This window comes from Dinoponera quadriceps, unplaced genomic scaffold (assembly GCF_001313825.1).
Source record: "Dinoponera quadriceps isolate SergipeBrazil2010 unplaced genomic scaffold, ASM131382v1 scaffold823, whole genome shotgun sequence".
NCBI classification, from domain to species: domain Eukaryota; kingdom Metazoa; phylum Arthropoda; class Insecta; order Hymenoptera; family Formicidae; genus Dinoponera; species Dinoponera quadriceps.
In genome coordinates, this window is record NW_014555144.1 from 43,057 (window position 1) to 66,784 (window position 23,728).

Below are 23,728 nucleotides of genomic sequence, written 5' to 3' on the forward strand. Positions count from 1 at the left end.
CATTTCCGTCGGATGGATTAATACGGAGAGATTGTTGACACGGAGACGACGGATTTAGTAGGCCAAACAGTACGCCGTCTCCAGGCAACCGAAATGTCCAATGTCACCGTCGTTCACGTTGCACGAGCGCTTCGCTTTCAACGAGAGAGAGAGAGAGAGAGATTATTGCACATACATCGTGCAATTCTACGCATTTCTACGCATGAAGTCATAAACCATATTTCGTCATAAAAATAACTATATTTAAAGTGTTTTGTGTGTGTGTGTGTGTTGTGTGTGTGTGCGTGTGTGTGTGTGTAATATACATTGATCTTGCGCGGCAGAATTTGTCTCGTCCGAATAAATGTTTCCTTTTGTTACATATTAAAAAAATCTAAGTATCCTTGGTCTATTAAATTCATTATTATAAAGTACCTAACATTTACAATGGAACTAATTTAGAAAACTCTTCGCGCTCGTGGTTTTCTTGTGAAACTGCGGGTCGTCGAACAGGAGTTCCTTCTTCCGCGGCTCGTCCTTGTCCGCCGTGTTTAATCATTAAGGAAAATAATGCTCGTATCAAATATACCAAAGTTGTGCCTTTTTCCTTGAAATAATAACGCGTAATAATAACGAACTCTTAGCCCTCGTCTGCAACTTTGCTTTAACATTTACTTATGTTTACTTGTTACTTTATTTATTAACTTTAGTTACTTATTTAAATATTTGCTTACGCATGCCGTAAACAAATTAACGCCAACCACGGTCAATTATTCTTCTAATAAACGACTGTGATTGGTCAACTTTGCTTACTGCTCACGCTTAAAGTAAAGTTGCAGACGAGGACTTAGCATTAGAGAATAATAGGATATAGTACGAAAAGGATATTTGTGAAGTAGTGTGAAGAGTCCTGTGCCCACTGGTATCGGAATGCCCATAATAATCGATTCCGATACGCCGCAAATGGTGTCGCTTTGGCCGTAATAAGCAGCATCAAATAGATGATCCGCAGTCTTTTCGAACTACAACACGAATAATATGCTTGAGGGAAGCGTTTCCTACTATTTTTAATAAATTCGAGCCAAGATCAATCGAAAAAGTGTCATATCGTATCGAAGTGAAAGCATAAAATGCGCAAACAAATATGAGAAATTCAACATATTCGCTATCACGGTTTGTTTTGCAAGTTTTCCTCACAAATCACATTGCATTTGTCTTTGTTTAGTTGTATAAAACAAACTGTATGTTTATACAAATATAAAAAAAGAAAAGTTTTAATGTGAATATAGAGAAAGAAGAAAAAAAATTAACGTCGCACGTATGTGACGTGACAGCGAGAGCACATTAAAATCGAAAAATTAAAGTAATTAAAATTGCAATTATTAAAATTATTGCAATAACTTAAACTGAGAAAGTGAAGGTGAGCGTGAAGTGTTAACGGGAAGCGTAGAATCTCACCGATGCCAGGTTCAAGACTGACTCCTTCATCTTCGCCAAGCCTTGCCTGGTAATACCGAGCACTTCTCCCCTGCTTGTCATTAAATCCGCCACGAGCATCAGATGTCGACGATCGATGCTTATCGCGTGATTCTCCATCACCGACTCGATCTCCGTCATGATGGTTGCTCTCGCCGCTTCTATTCCGAGTGCCTTGTAGACCTAACACGATGGATCAATGAATATATGTATTTATCTCGTCCGAGACTTCGTACGATCTCCTACGACTCACCTCCATGGTATTGTTCGACGTGGTCTTCCTGCTGAGAATGCCGCTCGTCGCCATGACTTCCCTCAAGTTATCTCCTTCGACGAATAATTTGTATTTCGTTTTCCCACTGGCGTCTTCATAATTATCTATGACCACCCGATTGACCGATGACAAGCCCTACAAAATAAAGAGTATATAAATGTTATAAATAAATAAATAAATAAATAAATAGAAATATATATATTTAAATTTATATATTTATTTATTTATAATGTATTTATAAAATGGCATATCGCACGCGCCGATACATATCGCGTTTAATTAATGACACATTTTTACCTTGATTATGACATTCGGAAGGCTCTCCTTCAGCTGCGTAAGTCCGTTGTTTGATTTCTGCTTATTCGGCCGAATAGTGATGATGGAGTCGCCATTCGTCTGCACGTTTTTCGCGGTCAAGTGCAGCTTCGACGTGCAGATCCTACAAGATTATAAATCCATCATCGCCGTTCCAACGATCCCGTTCACCGAGAACGATCTTCCAGTAGTTCAAGGTGTTAATACCCGAAGATCTCCTCGTGTTAGTCGGCCGAGGATACTTACGAGTAACATATCGAGTTAGCGTCCACCTCCAACTTCGACGCTTTAATCAGTTCGAGGTCCAATTTTATCAGAAGAAGGTGATCGTCGTGCAGGCACATCTCCTCGATATATTCCACGACGTCTTTCAAGATTGTCTTCTCGATTCGTCCTTTCACTCGCATTGCGATATCGGAATCCGTGTCGATCATCTGTAAGAGAAACAAGGAAGATTAGTCGGTGTCCAAGATGGTAGGTCCGTTCCTTTTAGATGGACAACATTTCTTCTTCCTCTTAGGTTGCACCTTTAAGAAGAACAGACTACTCGCTTTAACGAAATGAGTACACTGTTTCGAAACGGTTTCAGCACTTTTTCTCTTCGGTGCAGCTCGGAAGAACACAGCCGATGGTGCAATGAAGGGACGCGTTCTTCATTGATTCGCAGAAGTTAAATTCTCTCACCGGACCGCCGGTGTTCCGGCGTCGAAAAAGCAAAGTCCCGAGCCTTTTCGAAACCGCGGTGTACAAGCGTAATACAGCGAAATTGAAGGGAAAGGGGAACAACGTTCCGTTCCGCAGCATTAGTTCAGCCGAAAGGAACAAGCCGCTCACCAACGGCGCCGTTATAACGGGCGTGCTGATCTTCGTGCTGGCGTTGATGATCTCCTTGATGCGCGGCACACCCTGCGTGATGTTCATGGACGCCACTCCGGCGAAGTGGAAGGTCTTCAGGGTCATCTGAGTGCCGGGCTCGCCGATACTCTGCGCGGCGATCGCGCCCACCGCCGTACCCGGCTCCGTCAGCGCTTTTATGTACTTCGCGTTGCACGTCTCCACGAACTCCACCAGCTGTGAGACGGTGAGACGGTGCAGCTGCAGCATCACCGGCGAATGCGACAGCATGTTCTGCCGGTGACGCTTGATCCTCACCCCCAGCCATTCCAGGAAGCATCTGGAAAGATAAGACGGTTCGGAATTCGCGAGATCTGCCCACGCTTCGAAACGTGTACACGCTGCTCTCACACTCACCTCAAATCCTCCCTCACCTCGGCCTCGGTATCCTCGAATCGACCCGAGTCGGAAAACCACTCGGACGTGAGGCTGGTTAGCTCAGTGCCGTTCAGAGGTTCCTCCTCCTTGTGCGGCGACTTCGCCTTCACATGATCCAACACCCGCTGATAGTCCAGCGGCGAGTCTTTGTTCTTGGGATTGTAACAAGGCGAGTTGACGCGTTTGCAAAGCTCACAGTGATGCTTGCCCTCTATGTAAGTCGGATCCAAACCGTCCCCGCCGTACCTGAACTGCACGATGTCGCCCATGGAATTTCGCACCGTCATGTCGTAGTGAAGACACAAATCCTCCAAGCTCTTGACCAGCCGCCTCTGCATGTAGCCGGTCTCGGCGGTCTTCACGGCGGTGTCCACGAGACCCTCCCTACCGCCGGTGGTGTGGAAGAAGAACTCGGAGCCGATCATACCGGAGTAAAACGAATTCCCTACGAAGCCCTTGGCGGACGGTGTTTTCAAACCCCTGTCGTAATGAGGCAACGAGCGACCGTGGAATCCGTCCGGCACTCTCTTCCCACTGATAGCTTGCTGACCTACGCAGGCTGATGGAATCGCACGATGTTGTCGGGTCAGAACATGAGACTATTGAGATCGTTATTTCCATTCTACTCGGTCCCTCAGGCCGTATTATTAGACGAATTTTGATTCTCTAGTAGGATACAGGTCAGGAGGAGAAGAGAAGCCGCTAATTTGATTTCTACTCGATTGGAATGTTATCTTGGCCAATGTTTGCACGAAGCTCTCCGATAATACGCGGTCGGGCTTCTCAGGCACAGTGGCATTGAAAATCCCCAATTGAGCGGATTATCTTTGAGTATTTGTGCATCATGACCGCCGCCCCGAGCATCGGAATATTAAGAAACGGAACTGTATCGACCGAAGTCTTCCGCACGCCTAAGAGAGCCGATTCTAATTATAGTGATTATTATTACCGCCTTTTTAACATACCTATCATTTGCGAGATGTTGATGAAACTGCCCTTGCTCCCGGAAATGGCCATGGTCAAGGGGCTGTTGCTGGGCGGGAGCTCCTTCAAGCACGCCTTACCACCGTGATCACGAATCGCCGAAAGTTCCTTCAGTATCTTCACTTCCATCGTTTCCTCCTCCGTGCATCCAGGCTGGCAGACCAGCCGACCCTCTTCCATTTGCCGAATATATTCGGTGCACTTGGCGTAACTAGACAGAACAGAATATCGATCAGAGCGCGAGTTTGCCCACGCGGAATATCTCAACAGAGCGAGATCACAATGACGAGCTCTCTCACCCAACGTCCAACAGGTTTTGCTTAGCCTCGAGCAGACCGTGACCAGGCGTGACGTCGACCATACCGATGGAGAATCCCCCGTTCGTGAGAAAGCAGCTCGCCAGCTTGGCCAAACGCCACATAGCTAAAGTCGCGATGTCCTCGCCCCAGTCGCACAGTAAAATGTAGAATATACTCTGCTTCGTGCCCGAGCCCAACGTGGCTTTGTCCATTGAGCCTGCCAGCAGCTCGGAATTGCGAATGACGACGTCTGTGGATATCATTGAAATAAGTCCCGGTCTGATGCTTCAAGCTCGAAGTCTTAAGAAAATTGACCAATCACAGTCGAGTTATAGAAGAAAAGTCAATTATGATTGGTCAATTTCTGATATCTTACGCCTTTAGCCTTGACGGTCTTTTAACAACCTGACTCAACGATTACTCACAGGAATCATTCACGCACATTTCCTCGCCAGTGGTATACGCCTTGCCCTTTGTCTTTAGATTCGCCTTGACCGGGCAATCGGTATTCGGTCGCATTATCAGACCGAATATCTGTTTGCCGGTCCACAATTTCAGCGGTTTTAGGATCGCAGGTGGAGGTAGAGTCACGTACGTGACGTCGTCCGCGCCGGCTATCAGGCAATTCGCCAAAATAACAGCCTGGGCCTCCGTGAGAAACGTGTCCTTTCTCGTTAAACGGTAACCGCTGGTGATGAAGTCCTGGGTAGCCGCGATCAGCAACTCGCCGTTGCGAGGTGTCACCAGATTGGATTTGTTCTACGGGCGCGAAATGACAATTTTCTCTCGTCCCCCTTCTTCTTCGGAATATTACGGACGCGTTCGATAATAAAAAGCAGGTATGAGGTAGAGCGCTTTCCATCGCGCTGCTTCCCAGCGGCTCTGCAACTGTTGTAAGATTTTCCGCTGAATAACACCAGCGGTTTACCGCTTTCCCAGCGCGTTTACCGAGCGGTCGCTCATTTTTCCAGCGTGACTTTTCCAGTCTGGACGAATGGAGTGAGGATCGAGGAATTCAATATAAGAGATCGGGAGTAAGGTATTAGAAATAAACAAGTAGTTTAAAATATAAACAATGTAGAGAATGAAGTATAAGAACGTTTTTAAACGAGATCACTATGTTTGCTACTTTCTAATGAATCTCCACTGTCATCGTTAAATTGCAGTTGTAGTAATACGATTACTGGTGGGCCCCAAGATATATCACCGTGTGCCAATCTTCCGCCCTTATTAACGCTCCTCATCATTTTCTTGATGGTTATCGAAATGACTCAAACTGACTTTCACTTATATATTGATAACAGAGATAGATATTAAGATATTAGATATTAATTTTCGTGAGTGTCAACTATTACTCAACTTCTAAGCTCTATAAGCACAAAGTTGCAAAGAACAGAATTTCAATGATGTCCCCAATTCCAGTTCCTTATTTCTTTGCTGCAGATCGAAATATGGCTGACGATAAGTTGAAACTTAATTCCCCCGGTTTCTAATCTCCCTACATTTAATTCCTCGTTCCTTTCATTTCGTGTCTAACACACCGGACCGCTCAGTACACGCGTTGGGAAAGGGTAAACTGCCAAGTGTTCAGCAGAAAATACCGCGACAATTTTGCAAAGCCGCTGGTAGCGGATGGTGTTCGCTAAGCTGCTTCATCCACTGAACGCCGCCATTGACGACTGTCGTGAGATTCTCTGAACGACACCGGCGACCTCGCGCTTTTCCAACATGTTTGCCGAGTGGTACCGGCCACTTTCTCCAGTACAGAGCTGTGGCACACGGAAGAACATAAGCGGCAAGAAAATTGACCGATCACAAATATTCTCCTCATAAGGTCGAACAATCGACTGTGACTGGTCGGTTTTCTCACTGTTTACGTTTCTCTGTCGTGACCTATGGTTTCAAACCGCCCGATAAACACATCGGGGGAGCCGATCGTAAACCGTCAAGTGTCGTTCAGCGGAAGATCTTGCGAAACAGTTGCAAAAGCTTCCTGGCAGCGTTACTAAACTGCTTTTTCTGCTGAACGCGAACATTGATCGTGACGGCAACTCACCCCCATCAGCACCAGTGCCTCCGCCCGCGCCTCCTCGGTCTGAGGTAGGTGAAGATTCATCTCGTCGCCGTCGAAGTCCGCGTTGTAGGGATTGCAGACGCACTCGTTGAAGCGGAAGGTCCGGTGATTCAGTATCTTCGCCCTGTGCGCCATGATACTCAGCTTGTGCAGAGACGGTTGCCGATTGAACAGCACTATGTCGTCGTCTCGGAGGTGTCTCTCGACGACGTCGCCGCACTGCGCGGAAAAGGCAGGGAGGATATGATTTACCGATTCGACGAGACGGCCGAGAAGCGTCTACGAAGACGGACAGGATCGATAAAACGCGTCACCTTCAGATCTCGGAGGACCTTGTTCCGATTGCTGTACGGCAGGTACATCCTCCTTTGCGTCTGCTGATGTATCACGAAGTTCGCGCCGGGATGCACGTCCGTACCGTTGCGAATCAACTGGCGCATCAACTGCATGTTCGCCGGTGTTACCTTCTCGGGATACGTAAGGATCTTCGCTACGTGCAGAGGTACGCCAACCTTGAAGTAACCAAACGGTCAAAAGTTGAAAGCCCGGTTCACAACGACTTCAGCGTCGGATTCGTCGCGACGCCTACCTGGTCTATCTTGAGATTCGGGTCGGGCGAGATGACCGTACGGCTGGAGAAGTCAACGCGTTTACCCGAGAGGTTGCCTCGGAAACGGCCCTGCTTCCCCTTCAGTCTCTGCACCAAACCTCTGCCCGACTTTTTCGGCTGGAAGCAACGGGTGAGAAGTCATCGGGAAGCAAAGAGAAAAGCGCGGAATCGCTTTGGTTCGCTCGTTTAAAAAAGAATCGATCGGTGTATTGTACGGACCGCTGATCTTTTTTGTCTTGCTTTTTTTCTACATTCCCCCGGAGAGAAAGTTTTCAAGTGTAGGAAAAGATTTGAGACGGACTTCAGGTCGGCCGGATACGCAGAAAGATGCGGGAGACACGCGTGATGCATTGGAAAATTGCACTCACTTGCATGTTGAGGGGTATCCCGGACATCTCGCTGTTGATGTACAGCGCGCAATGGAGCTGAAGGAATTCCCAGTCCTCGTGATACATTTGCACGTTGACGCCGCTCTGCATGTGCTTCTGGATAACGTTATTGATGAAAATGATCTCCGACAGTTTCATCGTTAGGGGATCCTCGTTGGTGCCGGATTTCAGATCGGACGCGACGCTAGGTCGGATGCAGATCGGCGGCACAGGGATCCTGGTCAGTATCAAATCTCGCGGTACTGAACATTCACGATTCATCAGCAACAGCGGAATATCACACACCGGAATCCTCTCAAACAGTTCACGAACCTTAAATGATAATATATTTTTATCATTTAAGGATTATTCGCGCGTCGATTCGATACAACACGCCATATACATATATGTATCGCGTGGAAGGCGTGCTCTATCGAAGTTTGAAAGATAAATGGGAAGAAAAGGGAAGTTTCTTCAAGTTTCCGAAGTTCAGTGTAAAAGTCGTTGAGAAACATCTTCTTACTTGCACCGGATTCAGAATGTAAACCAAGCCGCTGTTCTGCAGAATGCTTTTTATCTCTTTGTTGTGCTCGACCACGTAGCGGTAATCCTTCACTAATTTCTCCGCGATGATGCTCTCCTGTTTCTTCTTGTTCTTGTACTTCTCGTGCGCGATCTTCAGCATACCGGCTTTCTTAACGGTACCATTTATATCACCGCAATTCAGACACGTTGTCGTCTTCTTCGCCTTCTCCAGGATCTGCTTGCGCAACGCTTTGCGGGCCAGGTAGCCCAGATTTGGATTCAAGACCTTACACCTGTAGTAATACTTGTCGTCGGCCGATAACATGACGTGAGCGCAACCCTGGAAAAATCAACCAGTGAGGACTCGGGGAATCTCGGGATCGCGTGTGTACGTGATGTTACCTTGCAAATTGTTTGTAAGATACTAATGATAGATCTGAAGTAGCCGATGTGAAAGACAGGCAGCTCTAGATCTATGTAGCCGAAATGTCCCGCGCAGTCGTTCAGCTTGCCTTCGCATGTGCTGCATTTCTTCGCGTTGGAACATGTTCCCTAAGGACAGAAAAGTCAGTTTCGGCGACTCTCTATTTCTCTCGAAATATAAAAATAACATGTTGAAACTTTCGAGTACCATGCGTTCATCGAGTACGCCATAGGCGACCGGAGTGTGGTTGCTATCCTGATTGTACAAGTTTTTCGCTACTACGTGTATATGAGCCTGTTGCGACATCCTGTGCCGGCTGTCCACTCCGAAGGACACATGGGAACTAAAGAAAAAGAACGTATACGCTTAAGGACAGCAATCGTGTGATATTTCTCCCCGAGAACGGGAACGCGAAAAGTCACACTCGAGTGAACTCGGCTTCCACGATCATCGTGTAAACTTTAACGAACGAATAGAAAAAAAAAATGTGAAACTTCTCCGCTCGTGAAAAACGTCACACGTTCGCTGCTCGCGTATGTAAAAAGCACGTGAACGACACGCATCATACGAGAGTTAGATTCTGCATTAGAGAGGCGGAGAAAATGCGAATAACCAGCCCTCGTCGGGCAACATTCTGGTATTTAATTAAGTCACAGTAAACACGGATTCATCCTTACATCCTGCGGGAGACATCGGTCTCTTTGTATTGCTCTTTCATGTTTGAGGTTAAGGGTTAACACAACACGTCGTATCACGGACAGAGCGCAGACTACCGTAGCGTTCACGGCGACCGGAACATGTGGGACCGGCCGCCGCCGCGGAGGCGTCCGAAAACCGGGTTGCCGCGCGCCAGGCGAAGCTCGCTCGCCAGCGAGCGTGCGCGCGCAAGTTAGTCTGCGGCGTTCGCCGCGGGGCGGCGCGCCGACGAGCGGCTTTGCTTTACGGCGGTTTCAAGCGGGGTCTGCAATGAGAATTTGAGACGTGAGATTTGAGAAATTCACCAACCGTGATTGGTCAATTTCGGACCTGGAGAGCAACCTTCACGAGGCTTAAGTCAGCGGCACACGATACTTGTTTTCGCGCTGGACTGTTTGCTAAAAAATACTGCGTTTTGATTGTTATCCATTTTTGGAAATGCACCAACCAGAACGCGTAATTTCTATCTAGCAAGCAATCCAGCAAGGAAACAAGCGTTATGTGCCGCTGGCTTTACAATCTCTGATGTAGACGGCCCTTTGGTTCATTCGCATTTCAAAACGCCCAGACGTTCAAAAAGCATTTGGCGACTTTATCGACTCAAAATCACCGTCCTTTCACCGACATGGGATTCGCCAGCTGGCCCAATCGACGACAAAAGTGTACAGATTCTGACGGAGATTATTTCGCAGGTCAAAATGTGATTTTTATAAACGACAAATTCATTGCAAAAAGGCCGAAGAAAGCCGAGAATTAATTTGTACATTTAATATATATACATATTCATAGGGAAACGAAGTGTAAATCATTCTCGTGATGGGACGCGCTTATTCATGTGGGGATTCAACGTTACATGACTGACAGAACATTACTTTTATTAGATAGATAAGCTATCTCTTTATATCATGATTACACGAATTATATATACAGCGATAACAAACGATTAAAAAAAGTCTTCCAGTAAAAATTCTATTCATTCTAGAACTCCTTTCTTTCTCTCTCTTTCTCTCTCTCTCTATATATATGTATAAAGTAATCGTAAAATATAAATATACATTTCTCATACACCCATTTGCCCCCACGCATTGTGCGATAATGTATAATACAAAACGTGCCGCAGCGAGATGATTACAAGAAGAAGAGAAAAGGGAAGAATAGAAAAGCAAGGTATCGCGACGTCTCCGAAGAAGCGACACATAAAAGAAGAGGTATGAAAAAATGCGTATATGTGTGTACGTGTGAGCGTGTATCACAGTGAAAGTCTCGCGGTCCCCTCGCGGCGCTCCCTACGAGTGAAACATCTGGCCGATGATGGCGAAGTTCCGCACGCTGGGACCGATCTCGCCGATGTCGCCGGCGTTGGAGTGCAGCCCGGCGGTCGGGAGGTTCATCCGCTGGGCGTTGTCCACCGCATAGCTCTTGCCGGTCTGCACGCTTAACGCGCTGTTGATGACGTTCAGGTGCGGCAGGCCGATGGGCCCGATGAGCGTGGGGGAGGACGCGGCGGAGACGACGACGTTCTGCGAGGACTGCGGGCTGTCGTTGTACGGGCAGCCGGTCGGCTGCTGATGGTACCCGCTGTACTGGGCCTTGCACTTCTTCTCGTGCACGAACAGGCTGCCGGAATGGCTGTAAGCAGTGCCGCATATCTTGCAGGCGTACGGCTTCTCGCCGGTGTGGGTGAACCGGTGTTCCTTGAGGTACTTGAGCCGGCGGAAGGACTTGCCGCAGGTCTTGCAGTGGTAGTTCGCCTCGCCGGTGTGCGTGGTGATGTGGGCCTTGAGGGTGCACGACTTGGCGAACGCGGCGCTGCAGAAGTGGCAGACGAACGGCCGGTCGCCGGTGTGCGTGCGCTCGTGATTGATGCAGTTCGAGTTGGAGGTGAAGCCGCGGCCGCAGTACTTGCAGACATGGGGCTTGTAGCCGGTGTGGGTGCGCATGTGGAACATCAGCCCGGTGTTCTGCCGGAAGGTCTTGCTGCAGATGTGGCAGAGGAAACGCTTGAAGTTCGCGTCCTGCTGCTCCTTCGCGCGCTCGTGGATGCGCAGGTGCCTCTGCAGCTTGATCTCCTTCTCGAAGGACTTCTGGCACTCCTCGCACGTGTACGGCTTCGACTTGCCCACCGTCGGGACGGCCTTCTCCTTGCGCTGCGCGCAGCCGCACGCCGCCTCGTCGGCCGCGCAGCTCGCGCAACGCTGCCCGTCGTCGCGGGTGTGCGCGTTCGCCTGGTGCTTCGACAGGGACTTCTTCGTGTCGTAGGACTTGCCGCAGATCTTGCAGGGGAAGCCCTTGCCCTCGTTGTCGGAGTCGAGCTCCTCGCGGATCCAGCTGTTGATCAGCTTGATCGCGGACTTGTCGTCCGGCGGCCGCTGCGGCTCGGCCGCCTTCGTCTCGTCGTGGCCGTACCGGTCGACGTGACTCTTCAGCCGGTCCTGCCGGTAGAACTTCATATTGCACACGCCGCAGGCGAACCTCTTCTCGTCGTGGATCAGCCGGTGACGTTGGAGGGACCGTTCGGTGGTGTAGCGTTTGCCGCAGTGTTTGCAGCGGTACCGCGACGTCCCGTTGTCGTCGTCCGGTTGGCGTTTGCTGTCGTCGCTGGAGTCGCTGGTGCGCGGCGAGTCCCTCGGCTCCGTCCGGCCGTAGTCGCGCTTCCTCCTCGCGACCTTCGACTTCTCGTTCCGCGCGCTCTCCTCCTCCTCCCCGTCGTCGGGCTCCTTCGCCGAGGTCTCCGGGCTGTTCTCCAGTCTCCGCCGGTCCCGGATCTCCTTCAGTATGGAGAACACCTCCCTGGGATTGGCCCTCTTGTGGGCGTTCAGGTGTCTCACCATCGTGTCGGTCTTCCTGAAGCTCTTGCCGCATATCCGGCACTGCACCGGCTGCGGCTTCGTCGTCCCCTTCGTCTTGTGCAGATCCACGTGCTTGAGCAGCTTGTCCAGACCGAGGAATTGCTTATCACAGTCGTCGCATTTCAACTTCTCCCTGTCGTTGTGAGTCGACGCGTGTCTATCCAGGGACTTCTTACTGGAATAGAATCTATCACATTTCGGACACTTGTACGAGTCGAGCTCGGACGCTCGGTCCGCCCGGCGGTTCCTCCACACGCCCGTCTGATGCTCGTGTTCGCCGCCCTCGCGCTTCGCGCTCGCGCTCTTCTTGATGTACCTCCTCTGTATCTCCTTGTGATTCTTCAGATTCTCCATAGAGGTGACTCTCTTGAACACGGTCATCCTTCTCGTCCTGTAAGCCTCCTTCTTCGCCGCCTTCTCCTGCTCCGCTTCTTTACACCTGTTGACACACTCCGGACCTAATTCGCTGTCCGTCAGTATGTCCTCGGGATAATTGGTCTGATGAAAGACATCCGTGATTTGTTCGTGTCTCGCGACGACCTTTGATTCCGCTAAGTTACCCCCCTCCGTGTTAATCGCGTTGTTCAGGCTTGGTTCTGTATTGTCTTCTGACTTGATCGCACCGGAGATAGAAAATTGCTCGGTCTGACAGCACTGGTCCTGGAAAACAGAATACAGTGAACATGGATTCGCAACGGCGCAGGAATTAGTCCCTCATTGCGCAGAAAGGTGCGAGTACCTTCGTGGGAACGCGGGTGCCGGCGAAATTCCTCCTTAAGGCTTTACCGTAGAGCTCTCTGAGCTTCGCGTCGGCATTCTGACATTGTTGCCTCAGTTTGTAGGCGATGTTGACCTTGGTCAAGCACTCGAGGCAAATACTGGTGGGCAAACCGTCGTCCTCCAGCACCTGGGTGGACAGAAATCGTCTCGTGATCCGTGCGAGAAGCGAGGTAAGGCGCATCGCGAACAAACCTCCACGCCGCCGCACACGAACAGCTTCGTCGACAGTTCGGAATTGCCGGGGTCCTCCGGCTCGTCCCAGTTCCTGCGGAAGATGCATCGATTGTTGTGGTCCGCGATCAGGCAGACACGGCAGAGATTGGTGTGCGGCTGACTCGCGCGCGTCAACATCTCGCTGCCAGCCTCCATCGGTTGCGCTGGAGCCGGCGGCCAAATTCACGACAGAATCCCGACGTTTTCACGAGACCGGTGATTCCCGGGGAGGCGTCATCATCATCGGGACACGGAGCGCTGGTACAACGTCATATTCTGCCTTTCGAGTCTGTGTATGCACCACAATAAACGAGTGAGAGGTTAGGAAGCATCGGAGGCTGCTTCCCGTGCACATCACTCGCGCATAACTCCCCCTTCATTGGCTGCGAGTTATCTCGAGATGACGCGCAGCCAATGGAAGGTCGCTGTGTCGACGCAGGTCGTGCGAACGGAGAGCACGCAAAGATGTTTCCCGATAATTCGTTAATTCTTGCCTGCGTGTGTAGTGTAAGTACACGTTAATTAGACCTTCGGTGGCTCTTATTGCTTTTCGTTTTTCCGTCGTTCGGTCGTTTTCATAGGTATTTTCCTATTCGACGCCGAATGCGTTCCGAGAATCATTCAAAAGCCCGTATCACATTGCGGATTAGAATTGATGTTGGATTGAAGTTCGACCAATCATCGCGCTCCTTGTTTAATCCCTACTAGTTTACACGTACTTTTCCACAGAGCGCGTCGGAAAACCGTCCGCTGAAAAACGCACCGTGACGGCTGCTTTCAAGTTTCTCCCCGTGGAGGGTGTCAAATCAACTCTCAGGGGGGTTGTCAACAATCTTTTCTTCCAGCGTGAACTCCTGTGAAAAGTGTGCAAATTTTCTAATTTAAAAACATCTCGTTTCTCACGTTTTCGCCCTAGGGAGAAAGTCACGATACTGAGGACTCCATCTCGCCTGGTCTGGTTACATTCTTCCGGATCCCATTTCGACCGTATGGACACATCGAGGTGGGGATTAGTGGGGGATCAAGTTGGCAGGGGGGATGATAGGGATTTAATAACCGCTCCCTTCGCCGGCTACTCGCTCTTATTTGCTGGTATCGCTGTTGGTGACTGGCGGCTCGTCGAGACCGGCTTCTTCCTAACAGAGAATTCGCGGAAATCGTAATTCGAGAAATCGTAAGTACAGCCTCTCTTTTTTTCTCTTCGTGCCACCTCCGGATCTCGAAAAGTCGGTTTCCGGCCGGCAGGCCGGAGCACTGCGAATTATTGCGATTAATGCGATGTTGCGAAATATGTCGCAGAGGTCACCTGTTTAGTCAGTTAATTGCCGGCGTCTCGCGTGTCGATTAATTATTGCTCTCGCAAAATGACGTGGCAATAGGAAGAACAATCAACCATTAGACGAGGCAACAGTTATTGCGGCGATTATCACGATAAGAGTAGAATTCGCATAGGCGAGCGACTCACGCCGGTCATGTCTGCGTGCCGGTATTCACTCTGTCGAGAATCTACAGTTCGTGTCACACGTATTGTAGATTCTCGTTAATGGCAGACGTGCATCGGAATGCAGCTCCAGATTGGGCAGGAAATCGCTATCATTTGCGCGTTATCGCGTCGAGAGAACGCCCGTGAAAATTCATCTTTCGTTAAATTTCCCCTTCACATCGACGTCATTTTCACATCATTGCCATTTTCCGCTCCACCTGGATGACTAGTCCGTTTCAAGTTCAGTCTACAATGAGTATCATTTCTTGTCGTCCATCTTCCCTCTGTGAGAGCTTTTACTTGTTGAAAAGAGATAGCGAGTGAGAAGCAAGAAACAAAGAGTACATGGTAGATCGGGCTTGACGCCTCGTTTCACCAACGTCAATTCAAGCTTAAACCGAGCTCTCTCGAGCTCTTCTCCGAGGAGAGTTCAAAACCTCGGGTGAAATCGGAGGTTGGACGCTTTCGTTGCCCTAAAGCGTCGTTCCGTCTTTCTCGCTCATTGCACGCTAAAGGAAGGCAGAGAGTGACGCTTTCAACGCGTCCGATACGACTTTCGCCTTGCGACGGCTCGCTGGGAAATTCTATGTACTTCCGCGAGTATCGATTGAATTCCGCGTAAAGCGCGTTGTACTCCCGTCGTGAAATAAACACCGAAGGGAGGTATCGTGAGTGCCACAACGATATTTATAACTGCCGGGAGCGTCGCGAGGAACGAGTATGTAATTGCGTTCTACCCCAAGGTCGGCAGGGGAGTTTCTAAATTCCGAGCGATGGGAGCGATTTTTTGAAGTTTTCGTCGTCGCTCGGAAGCCGCGAAAAAAATCGAGGACGATGCCACACGTCGATCGACGTCGCGCGCGTCATCGTGCGCGTTCGAGATACGGATCTCAAGTAGAGTTGTCACTTGTTCAATTGCATAATAGGAAAATCTACGCAATAGAGAGAAGAATTATAGTGGTGAAGGTAGTCAGTCGAGCGGATGGCCCGGTGAATCGTACGTTGCATAACGCGGTCTAAAAATTTTCGTATGAAATCCTATCATAAAAGTTGTCTGGTCATATATATATATATATATATATATATATATATATACATGGTATGATAACGGTGATAAATACTTCATAAATACACGCTCGTTATCAACATTACAAGCGTCAATTGTGCAAACATAACGCACACACGTCACGGCGTTTTTCTACCGTAAATATGTGCGCTAAAAAAAGGAAGAAAATACTGTTAATTTGGTGGTAATCATGAGTTTTTTTTTCCCCATATATTCGTACTCGGAATAAAAAAGTCGGAATAAAAAAACCACATTCGAATAAATATTTGCCAAGGAGTGTCGGAGTTGGTTATTTCAATTTCTTCAACGTTCCTTGGCGAATATATTATTCGAATATAATAGTACTTTTTTCTTTCCGAGTACGAATATATGAAACAAACAAAAAAAATTGGATCTCATAATTGCCAGACTATCCTGAAAAGTTCCGTTCAAAAGTCGGGACTTGTTGAGAGTTAGAAGGCGGAAGTTAGGCTTCTTAATCACAGAGATAGGAATCTAATTACATCAAGTGAATTAAATTACATTGAGATTCTATGAATTAATATCACAGTGTGTTCCAAAGAAGGTTAGCAAACGTTGAAACGTATTATTCACTTCTGATGAATATGAAAAATGGTGTCGGAGGGTAATCGAGCCTCTTCTGTTTCAGCAACATGCCTTCCTACAAGTTGACTTACTTCCCCATCACGGCATTGGCCGAGCCGATTCGCTTCCTCCTCAGTTATGCCGGCATCGATTTCGAGGACGATCGCTTCAACCGAGAGGACTGGCCGAAGATTAAGGAGAGTACGTGTATTAGCGGATAAACACTAATGACATTATATGCACCTGTTATTCGCCGGAGGTTATGTGTAATCCCGTCTCGATAAATCCCCCCTCAAGGTCCGAGCGACGAGATCACCTGTTGCACGACGTCGCCTAAAAATTATTTGCATACATTATCTTCGAAAGAAGTTGTTCCACAATGTATTCTTATCGTTGTGTTGAATCTTCTTATCTGTGGATATAGAACACACGGTGCGAGGCAGCTCGCTGTTGTGCAATGAATTATTTTGAATGAAGTTACCGGCTTAATCCTAAGGCTTTCAATGGGACGTTTACCGTTTCAGCGACGGTTCGCTTCGGTGAATTAGAAGCGGATGTTGTTATGAGCGACAATTGAGCTTTCTGTATTATTTCTTACTGCGCGCGCGCGCGCGACAATGACTTGACGAGACAATCGGCATTGTCGGCGCGCATGCGACGTCCTGTATTCAATTGTATCGAACGAACAACAACACGATCGGGTTCATCGCACAAACAGCGCGTCCCTGGGCTGAAAAAACGGTAATTCGAGCTCGATAAAACCGTCGACATTGCCTTCGATGACTTTCGTAATTGAGATCAAGCCAATTTCGTCAATTTGGTCGTCGTCGAATCGAAAACAACCGCATCGTTCCGATTAATTTCTACGAACGTTTTCATTTCCGAACAAAATTGCCGGGCCTTCGGTGAACGAATTAATTATCGACCGTTATTGTACGTTCGACGCGGCGTTCAATTTAATTATCGTTTAATTTCGTACTGTCATTGCTCAGCCATGCCGTTCGGCCAGGTGCCCGTTCTCGAAGTCGACGGAAAGAAGATCAACCAATCCATGGCTATCAGCCGTTACTTGGCGAAGAAGTGCGGCCTCGCCGGCAAAGATGATTGGGAGGCTCTGGAAATCGACGCCACCGTCGACACGATAAACGATTTGCGTCAAAGTTAGTAGAGACGATACCCCCGTTCGTGATCAAGTAGTACTATCTTCCTCGGTGGTTCGTTAGGAATTACTAAGAATTCACATTCCGCCGATTTTCTGATACAATTCGAGATTGAATTTTGCTGCTAAATGCATAGAGCAAAGGTGTTCGTTTTCCCGATGAAGTAAATTCGAGTTATTAGGTCGTTTCACGTGACATCAGAAATTGAGACCGGCGTCGAAAATACCGTCTTCGTATTTCATCTTTCAAATTATACTTTTATCTTGATCAGAGATTGGGATTTATTCCTACGAGAGTCACGAGGAGGCTAAGGCGGCGAAGCATAAGATAGTCAAGGAACAGGTGCAGTACTACTTGGAACGTCTGGACGCTCAAGTACAAAAGAACGGCGGTTATTTCATCGGTGGCTCCCTCAGTTGGGCCGATCTCGTCTTCGTCGGCCTGTTGGACTATATGAACCACATGATGGACAATCAGGAGATCATCGAGAAGTACGATAACTTGAAGCAGCTGAATCAGAAGGTTTTGGAAGTGCCGGCTATCAAGAGCTGGATCGAGAAGCGTCCGCAGGTCACCTGGTAATTGTCATTTCGATGATGGGAACGATGATTTTCACGGGGGAGAAATCCTATGAACGAGCGATTCTCGGACCGAAGATCGTTTTCTACTCATTTTCATCTGAATTAGACGATCGATTTTCTTTCACTCGTTGCGAGAGATCGTTCGATAGATTTAGGACCGTGCAGCGATGAATACATATTTTTTCCTTTTTAACACTGTTTCTTCTTTACAGGTCCTAAATGCTGATTGTTGTATGCTTCCATATTAACGCCGACAATAAGTATTGTCCATATTAAAATGATACTCGAAGTAATACTTTCGATATTGAGGTTATTCCTGGTGAAACGGAATTCGTGAGGAACGACTATTTTTTTTCACTCACTACGCAGTTTTATATCTCAATAAATATTTACTTTCATTACACCACGTCTATTATTTCACGAACTGTATGCCCAAATTTCTCCCTCTTGCCTCCTTAATGATAGTGTTATACTATTGTGAACATTGTACACACTAGTTTTGCTATGTTTGCGGAGTTTTTCCGCAGATTTTAAGAATAAAACATATTTAGGTGCGTACGGAATCGAACGACGTCAGATACACAAGAAGAATATAAAGCTCCCTCTTTCGGCTCTGATCATTCCATGGGAATGAATAAAGTCGACTGTGTAATTGAAAAATCAATGGTCTTCTGTAACTTACCGTCGACCCGTAATACTTGGAAATGAACGATATACCTGACCTGGCGGTGGGTCGTACTGCGACATCAATTCATTGGTCATGACGGCAGCTCGGAAATTTTGGAACCAATAAAAGTTGGGTTCGAGTCTCGATAAATATTACCCGATAAGATTAGAATCATTTAATCAGTTTAATTCAGAGCGAGCGTGGCATGGACCTCTAAATATGGTAGACAGCGCATCGGTCTACCATATTTAGAGGTTCCCGGGTTCGATTTTATACGAAAAAAAGTTATATATATTTTTTCTTTAATTTATATATATTTTTCTATATTATTTTATTTTTTTAAATATTCTAAGAACATTTTTATAATATGAATACTATGAAATGGACATATAACGTGAATAGAACATTTCTGTAATATTAAAAAAATATTGTATAACATTCTTAGAATATTATAAAAATATTATTTTAATATCTAATAATATTTATACAGTGTTCCAAGAATATTACGTATTTATAGCTATCGCGATGATGCAAATTTTTGCTCGTCATTCAGGCCGTAGCCGAGGAGAAGCCGGAGACTCGCGCCTTCTCATGAGAGAAGGCGACCGAATTGATTATTTTTGACTGTCGTGCACCGGTGGTGCACGAGACAGGATTCGCGGCTACTATATTTTTTTTTGAGTGTAAGAACACCCCGAGCCAGAACATCGGAGGAGAGGAAGCGGAAAGGAGTCGGAGCTGCCGGGAGGATGCTGGACGGCGGCTAGAGCGACGCGTGGGAGGACGCGGACGGACGGCTGGCGACCGACAGCGGGATGGTCACCTTGCGCTAAGAAAGGCGCAAAGTCCCGCGACCTGGTCGCAGAGCAGGCAGGGAAGGATCCCGCGGAAAGCGCGCCCGGGAGTCCTGTTGAACTGCTGCGAACCCAACAGTTGCCGAAAGTCGTCTCGGGGAGAAACCAAAGCGAACGCCGAAAGGACGACATCAGACGTGAAGCTCCCGCGAGCATCCTTGTCGCGCGCGATCTAGCCGGGAAAACCAATCGGATGCCGCATCGATCAGCGTGATGAATCCGTGGAACGGCTGCCTCCTGCGCTAAAGGAACCCGATGACGGAGCCCTGCTCGACACTGTGCGGTCCGACGGCGAGCGGAATGGTCGTCCCTCTCGATAGCGAGCGAGCGAAACGGCCAAAATATCGAGACGAGTCCCGAGGAGAGGCGAGCTTCGGGCTGCGAGGGGTGAGAAAGAGAACTTTGTACAGTCGCGGGTAAAGAAGTAGAGTTGCGAATTAATTCCGAGTCGGTTGCCGTCGCTTCCCGACGGCATAAACGCGATCAGAGTACCGGGAAGTGAACTCGTTGGAGGTCCGTGGCGCCCGGACTTACGAGATTTAGGGGTCCCGTCGCAGGGCGACAAGGGTCGTACTCGAGTGCGTCTCGAGTGTAAGAATCCCGGAGACTCGGGCGCTTGTTCACACACGCATATCACAGTAATAATTATCAGAAGCTTATCGCGCTGTGCGTATCAGCAATGACACTGCGATTTCGCAAAGTCAAGCGGCGTTATGCAATACAATGTGAAACTGCGCAAGCAGCGCGTAAACATTCGAGGAACGTTTACTTTACATTTACTTGGTTTAATTATATTCAGTAAAAAAGTATTCAAAACACTCGAGTGTAAGGATCCCGGAGACTCGGGCGCTTTTTCCCTTCGCCGGTCGCACAGTCGTCGTCGAATTATTGTCGGGATTGCATTGCAGATTGTATATTGAGCCGTGTCAGGGGCTCGTAAAGTTGTTCGTGGAAACTGCTTCCGGCGAGGAGCTAGATCGGACTGTGCGGGATCGGCCGGAAGCAGTATCGAGGAAGAACGGTAAGAACCACGACCGCTTTACCACGAGGGATTCGACTCGCTTTTGGGGAAAAAAAACTAATCTAGCTGAGGCGAGTCCGCCGCCGCGCAATGGCGGGAGGGAGAAACATTCAGTCGTACTCCATTCGTCAGAAGCTTCACATCGGCCACTCCCGACAACCCAGTAAAATCTCGTCGAGTAAATCGCCGTAAAGTAAATAAACATTTCACTCGAATATATTCCTCTTCAGCCCCATTAGTTCGCTTTGCGTGGGTTGAACAAACGAAATATTTACGAGACGCAAACGATGTTATTTTTGAAAATCATATTTGAAATCAAGCAAACTCTTTTCAGGAAGAGAGTATCAATAGATCACGCGATACACGCGCGATAATTGTACAGTAATTGCATTTCGATTCGATAACTAGAGTGCATCGCATATTTGTCGTGAGGATGCAGTCGAAGTGTACCTTTGTGTGATTTTCGCAGAGAAAATGCCGACGTACAAGTTAACGTATTTCAATTTGACCGCCCTCGGGGAACCGATCAGATATATGCTTCATTATTGCGACATCCCTTTCGAGGATATTCGAATTGAAATCGACGACTGGTTGAAGCACAAAGCAGGTATGTCGTCGCGCTGAATTTGTGAATATTGATAAAGCAATCGGACGTGGAGAAGGAATGTAGAGTTTCAAGTTCGAGAGTGACTTTCACCGAACTCTGATTAATCTAATCGACGACAAACTCAACGAAGTTAACTAATCGCATTGGTCAATTCAGCTGATTGATAAATGCGATTGGTCAACTTCGTTGAGTTTGTTAGTCGATTAGATTAATCAGAGCGCGGCAAAAATCACCTTGAATGTTTCAGTTGTGAAATGAATTCAATTTTAACTCAATTTAATTTCCAAGACTGAGAAATATATTTTATACGTTATAAGGTTCCAACGTTTGAGTATTAAACATTATCTGCTTTTTCGAAAAGAAAAAAAACGCTGATAGTTTTCGAGCGATGATTTTCAGCGAAAATGTCGCGTCGACGTTTCCTACGTAGGAAATCCTATTTCCCAATCGTCCTTGGTCGTTTCATATTTTTATAAACTATGATTTTACAAAGCGCAAACATTTTTACAAGATGTCTTGAAAGTATCGGAAAAAAAAAACCTAAACTGGATGAGATATCTTTTGGACGATTCTGAGACATCTTGTAGATGCTTGCGCTTGTTGATTGCCCCGACGATTCTCAATTGATCTCAGTCGAAGCACGCATCTCACGCAATCAACTGAACCATAGATATGCCCCTGGGTCAAGTACCTATTTTGGAGATCGACGGCAAGGTATATCATCAGTCCAGAGCTATTTCTCGCTATCTCGCCAAAAAGAACAACCTCTACAGTTCGGACGAGTTCGAGGCAATGGAGATCGACGCCATGGTCGATTCCATAGACGATCTTAGACACGGTGAGTAGTAATTGCGTGAATAGCCGGTAAACGACGATCGACAACCAGCGTTGGGTAGGTGGGATTGGCAATTGCGTAATAGTAAAACACGATTATACTCGATATTTCTATACCGACGAGATGTTCGGCTTCGTCAATGCGGTCGAGCATGTTGCGCAAGTCGAATGGAAAATTTTCACATCTCGAATATCGTAGCTGTAACAACCGTCGTTGGTTACTATTGTGTCCCAACAAGTTACGTAATGAAATAGAATTAATTACATCTTAAAGGCTGATTGCATGCCCGGGGAAAAAATTTTCCGTATATAATTAATTGTTACTTAAGGAACATCCTGTATAAAAATATATAATTATACATGAGAAATTTTTCTCCCGGGTTAGTAAAAAAACAGGTTACAATACTTTTTTGATATTTGTTTTACAGCTGTAGCCACTTTTTACTGGAACAAAGACCCCGTCTTCAAGGAGAAATTGAAGGAGATCGCTTTTGAAAAATTACCATTCTACCTCGACAAGTTCGAGGAGCAAGTTAAGAAAAATGACGGTCACTTCGTCCGCGGCAAGGTGATAACTTTTTGCTTTGCTTGCGTTACTGATCATCACGAGAAGGAATCAGTTTCAGGGCTGCTTAACGCAATTCTTTTATTTATCCCTTAATTATTGAGTTAATTTTTCATCGTTCGCTTGAATCCTTCAAATATATTCGCCGACATGCGAGGAAAGAAAAACTGTGTCCTTTACTTGACGTACGTGCGAATTGTAAATAATTGCTAATGCATGCGGCTGAATTAAGGCAATATAATTTTCTTCCGTCTCATTCTGAACTTACCGAAATATATAAATACACTTCCAGCTGTCGTGGGCAGACTTCGTGTTCGCTGCGTACAGCGGATACCTGAACGTGCTCCTGGGGGAAGATATGAACAAGGATCACCCGGAATTGAAGAAACTTGTGGAGAAAGTGAACGCCCTTCCCAACGTTAAAGCTTATCTCGAGAAGCGTCCCAAGACAATGGCGTAAATCACTAATTCAACTGATAACTGATCTACAATTTTGTGCTCGTCTCGATTTCGCCTCGATTTCGAATCAAGCACAAAATTGTAGATCAGTTATCAATTATCGAGCACTTTGCGTTTCTTCTGCTTTTAATTCATTGTCATGTACGGCTCTTTGCGAACTTTCCTCGTCATGATGTCCTACACAAGAAGACGCCGATGTATAAAACTAACAGTTTGATATATATTATTATTGCTATACAACAAATATAAAAATCACCGAACATCCCCTATGCTTTATCTTTCCTGCTTTCGCGCCATTTATCTCCGCTCAAGCCTGGATAATTTATAATTAGCGACAATTACGAATTAAATCTTCCCATCCAAGCAGCACGTAAACGTTCGAGGAACGTTCAGTTTACGTTGGTTTGGTTATATTCGAACGAAGTGGGAACGTTCGAAAAACATACGTTTTAGAACATACGTTTTCAGTATATATCTTACGTAACAAAAGTGTTGCAGTGTTATAATTAGTGTTTTGAATACTTTTTTACTGAATATAATTAAACCAAGTAAATGTAAAGTAAACGTTCCTCGAATGTTTACGTGCTGCTTGGGCAGTTTCACATTGTATTGCATAACGCCGCTTGACTTTGCGAAATCGCAGTGTCATTGCTGATAAGCACAGCGCGATAAGCTTCTGATAATTATTACTGTGATATGCGTGTGTCA

The 23,728-nt window shown here is 47.0% G+C and overlaps 3 protein-coding genes across 3 annotated transcripts; 1 reads left to right on the plus strand and 2 right to left on the minus strand.

The window, feature by feature from the left end:
* Position 1: 1 nt before the first annotated feature.
* On the minus strand, positions 2 to 9,432 carry LOC106743087 (DNA-directed RNA polymerase III subunit RPC1). The gene is made up of 19 exons (XM_014616619.1): positions 9,278 to 9,432; positions 8,808 to 8,943; positions 8,579 to 8,728; positions 8,175 to 8,516; positions 7,652 to 7,984; positions 7,263 to 7,400; positions 6,988 to 7,185; positions 6,656 to 6,892; positions 5,025 to 5,358; positions 4,600 to 4,849; positions 4,282 to 4,511; positions 3,296 to 3,875; positions 2,879 to 3,218; positions 2,291 to 2,478; positions 2,027 to 2,168; positions 1,709 to 1,864; positions 1,438 to 1,638; positions 868 to 1,001; positions 2 to 526 (listed from the first exon to the last, which is right to left on the minus strand). Exons 1-19 carry the CDS (start codon positions 9,316 to 9,318, stop codon positions 433 to 435), a joined length of 4,224 nt encoding a protein of 1,407 aa, XP_014472105.1. The 5' UTR covers positions 9,319 to 9,432; the 3' UTR covers positions 2 to 432.
* A 765-nt stretch (positions 9,433 to 10,197) lies between these two features.
* LOC106743065 (zinc finger protein 595-like) lies at positions 10,198 to 13,476 on the minus strand. The gene is made up of 3 exons (XM_014616566.1): positions 13,118 to 13,476; positions 12,885 to 13,052; positions 10,198 to 12,805 (listed from the first exon to the last, which is right to left on the minus strand). The coding sequence occupies exons 1-3, from the start codon at positions 13,292 to 13,294 to the stop codon at positions 10,583 to 10,585; spliced, it is 2,568 nt and encodes an 855-aa protein (XP_014472052.1). The 5' UTR covers positions 13,295 to 13,476; the 3' UTR covers positions 10,198 to 10,582.
* Positions 13,477 to 14,177: 701 nt separating this feature from the next.
* LOC106743045 lies at positions 14,178 to 23,284 on the plus strand. Its single transcript, XM_014616538.1, has 10 exons — positions 14,178 to 14,312; positions 16,337 to 16,473; positions 17,265 to 17,432; positions 17,704 to 18,013; positions 19,799 to 19,921; positions 20,443 to 20,555; positions 21,025 to 21,162; positions 21,833 to 22,000; positions 22,425 to 22,564; positions 22,854 to 23,284. Exons 2-10 carry the CDS (start codon positions 16,341 to 16,343, stop codon positions 23,019 to 23,021), a joined length of 1,461 nt encoding a protein of 486 aa, XP_014472024.1. The 5' UTR covers positions 14,178 to 14,312; positions 16,337 to 16,340; the 3' UTR covers positions 23,022 to 23,284.
* Positions 23,285 to 23,728: the final 444 nt, after the last annotated feature.

Bases quoted from the DNA above. Each gene is read 5' to 3' on its own strand.
- LOC106743045 (XM_014616538.1), top strand. From the start codon at position 16,341: ATGCCTTCCTACAAGTTGACTTACTTCCCCATCACGGCATTGGCCGAG. The intron at 16,474-17,264 runs GTACGTGTATTA...GTCATTGCTCAG, and splicing joins CTGGCCGAAGATTAAGGAGA to CCATGCCGTTCGGCCAGGTG. The intron at 22,001-22,424 runs GTGAGTAGTAAT...TTTGTTTTACAG, and splicing joins CATAGACGATCTTAGACACG to CTGTAGCCACTTTTTACTGG.
- LOC106743087 (XM_014616619.1), bottom strand. From the start codon at position 9,318: ATGAAAGAGCAATACAAAGAGACCGATGTCTCCCGCAGGAT. The intron at 8,944-9,277 runs GTAAGGATGAAT...CTTTTTCTTTAG, and splicing joins ACCGATGTCTCCCGCAGGAT to TTCCCATGTGTCCTTCGGAG. The intron at 1,002-1,437 runs GTGAGATTCTAC...TTCGTGTTGTAG, and splicing joins CAGTCTTGAACCTGGCATCG to TTCGAAAAGACTGCGGATCA.
- LOC106743065 (XM_014616566.1), bottom strand. From the start codon at position 13,294: ATGGAGGCTGGCAGCGAGATGTTGACGCGCGCGAGTCAGCCGCACACC. The intron at 13,053-13,117 runs GTTTGTTCGCGA...CTGTCCACCCAG, and splicing joins TCGTGTGCGGCGGCGTGGAG to GTGCTGGAGGACGACGGTTT. The intron at 12,806-12,884 runs GTACTCGCACCT...TCTGTTTTCCAG, and splicing joins GCACCCGCGTTCCCACGAAG to GACCAGTGCTGTCAGACCGA.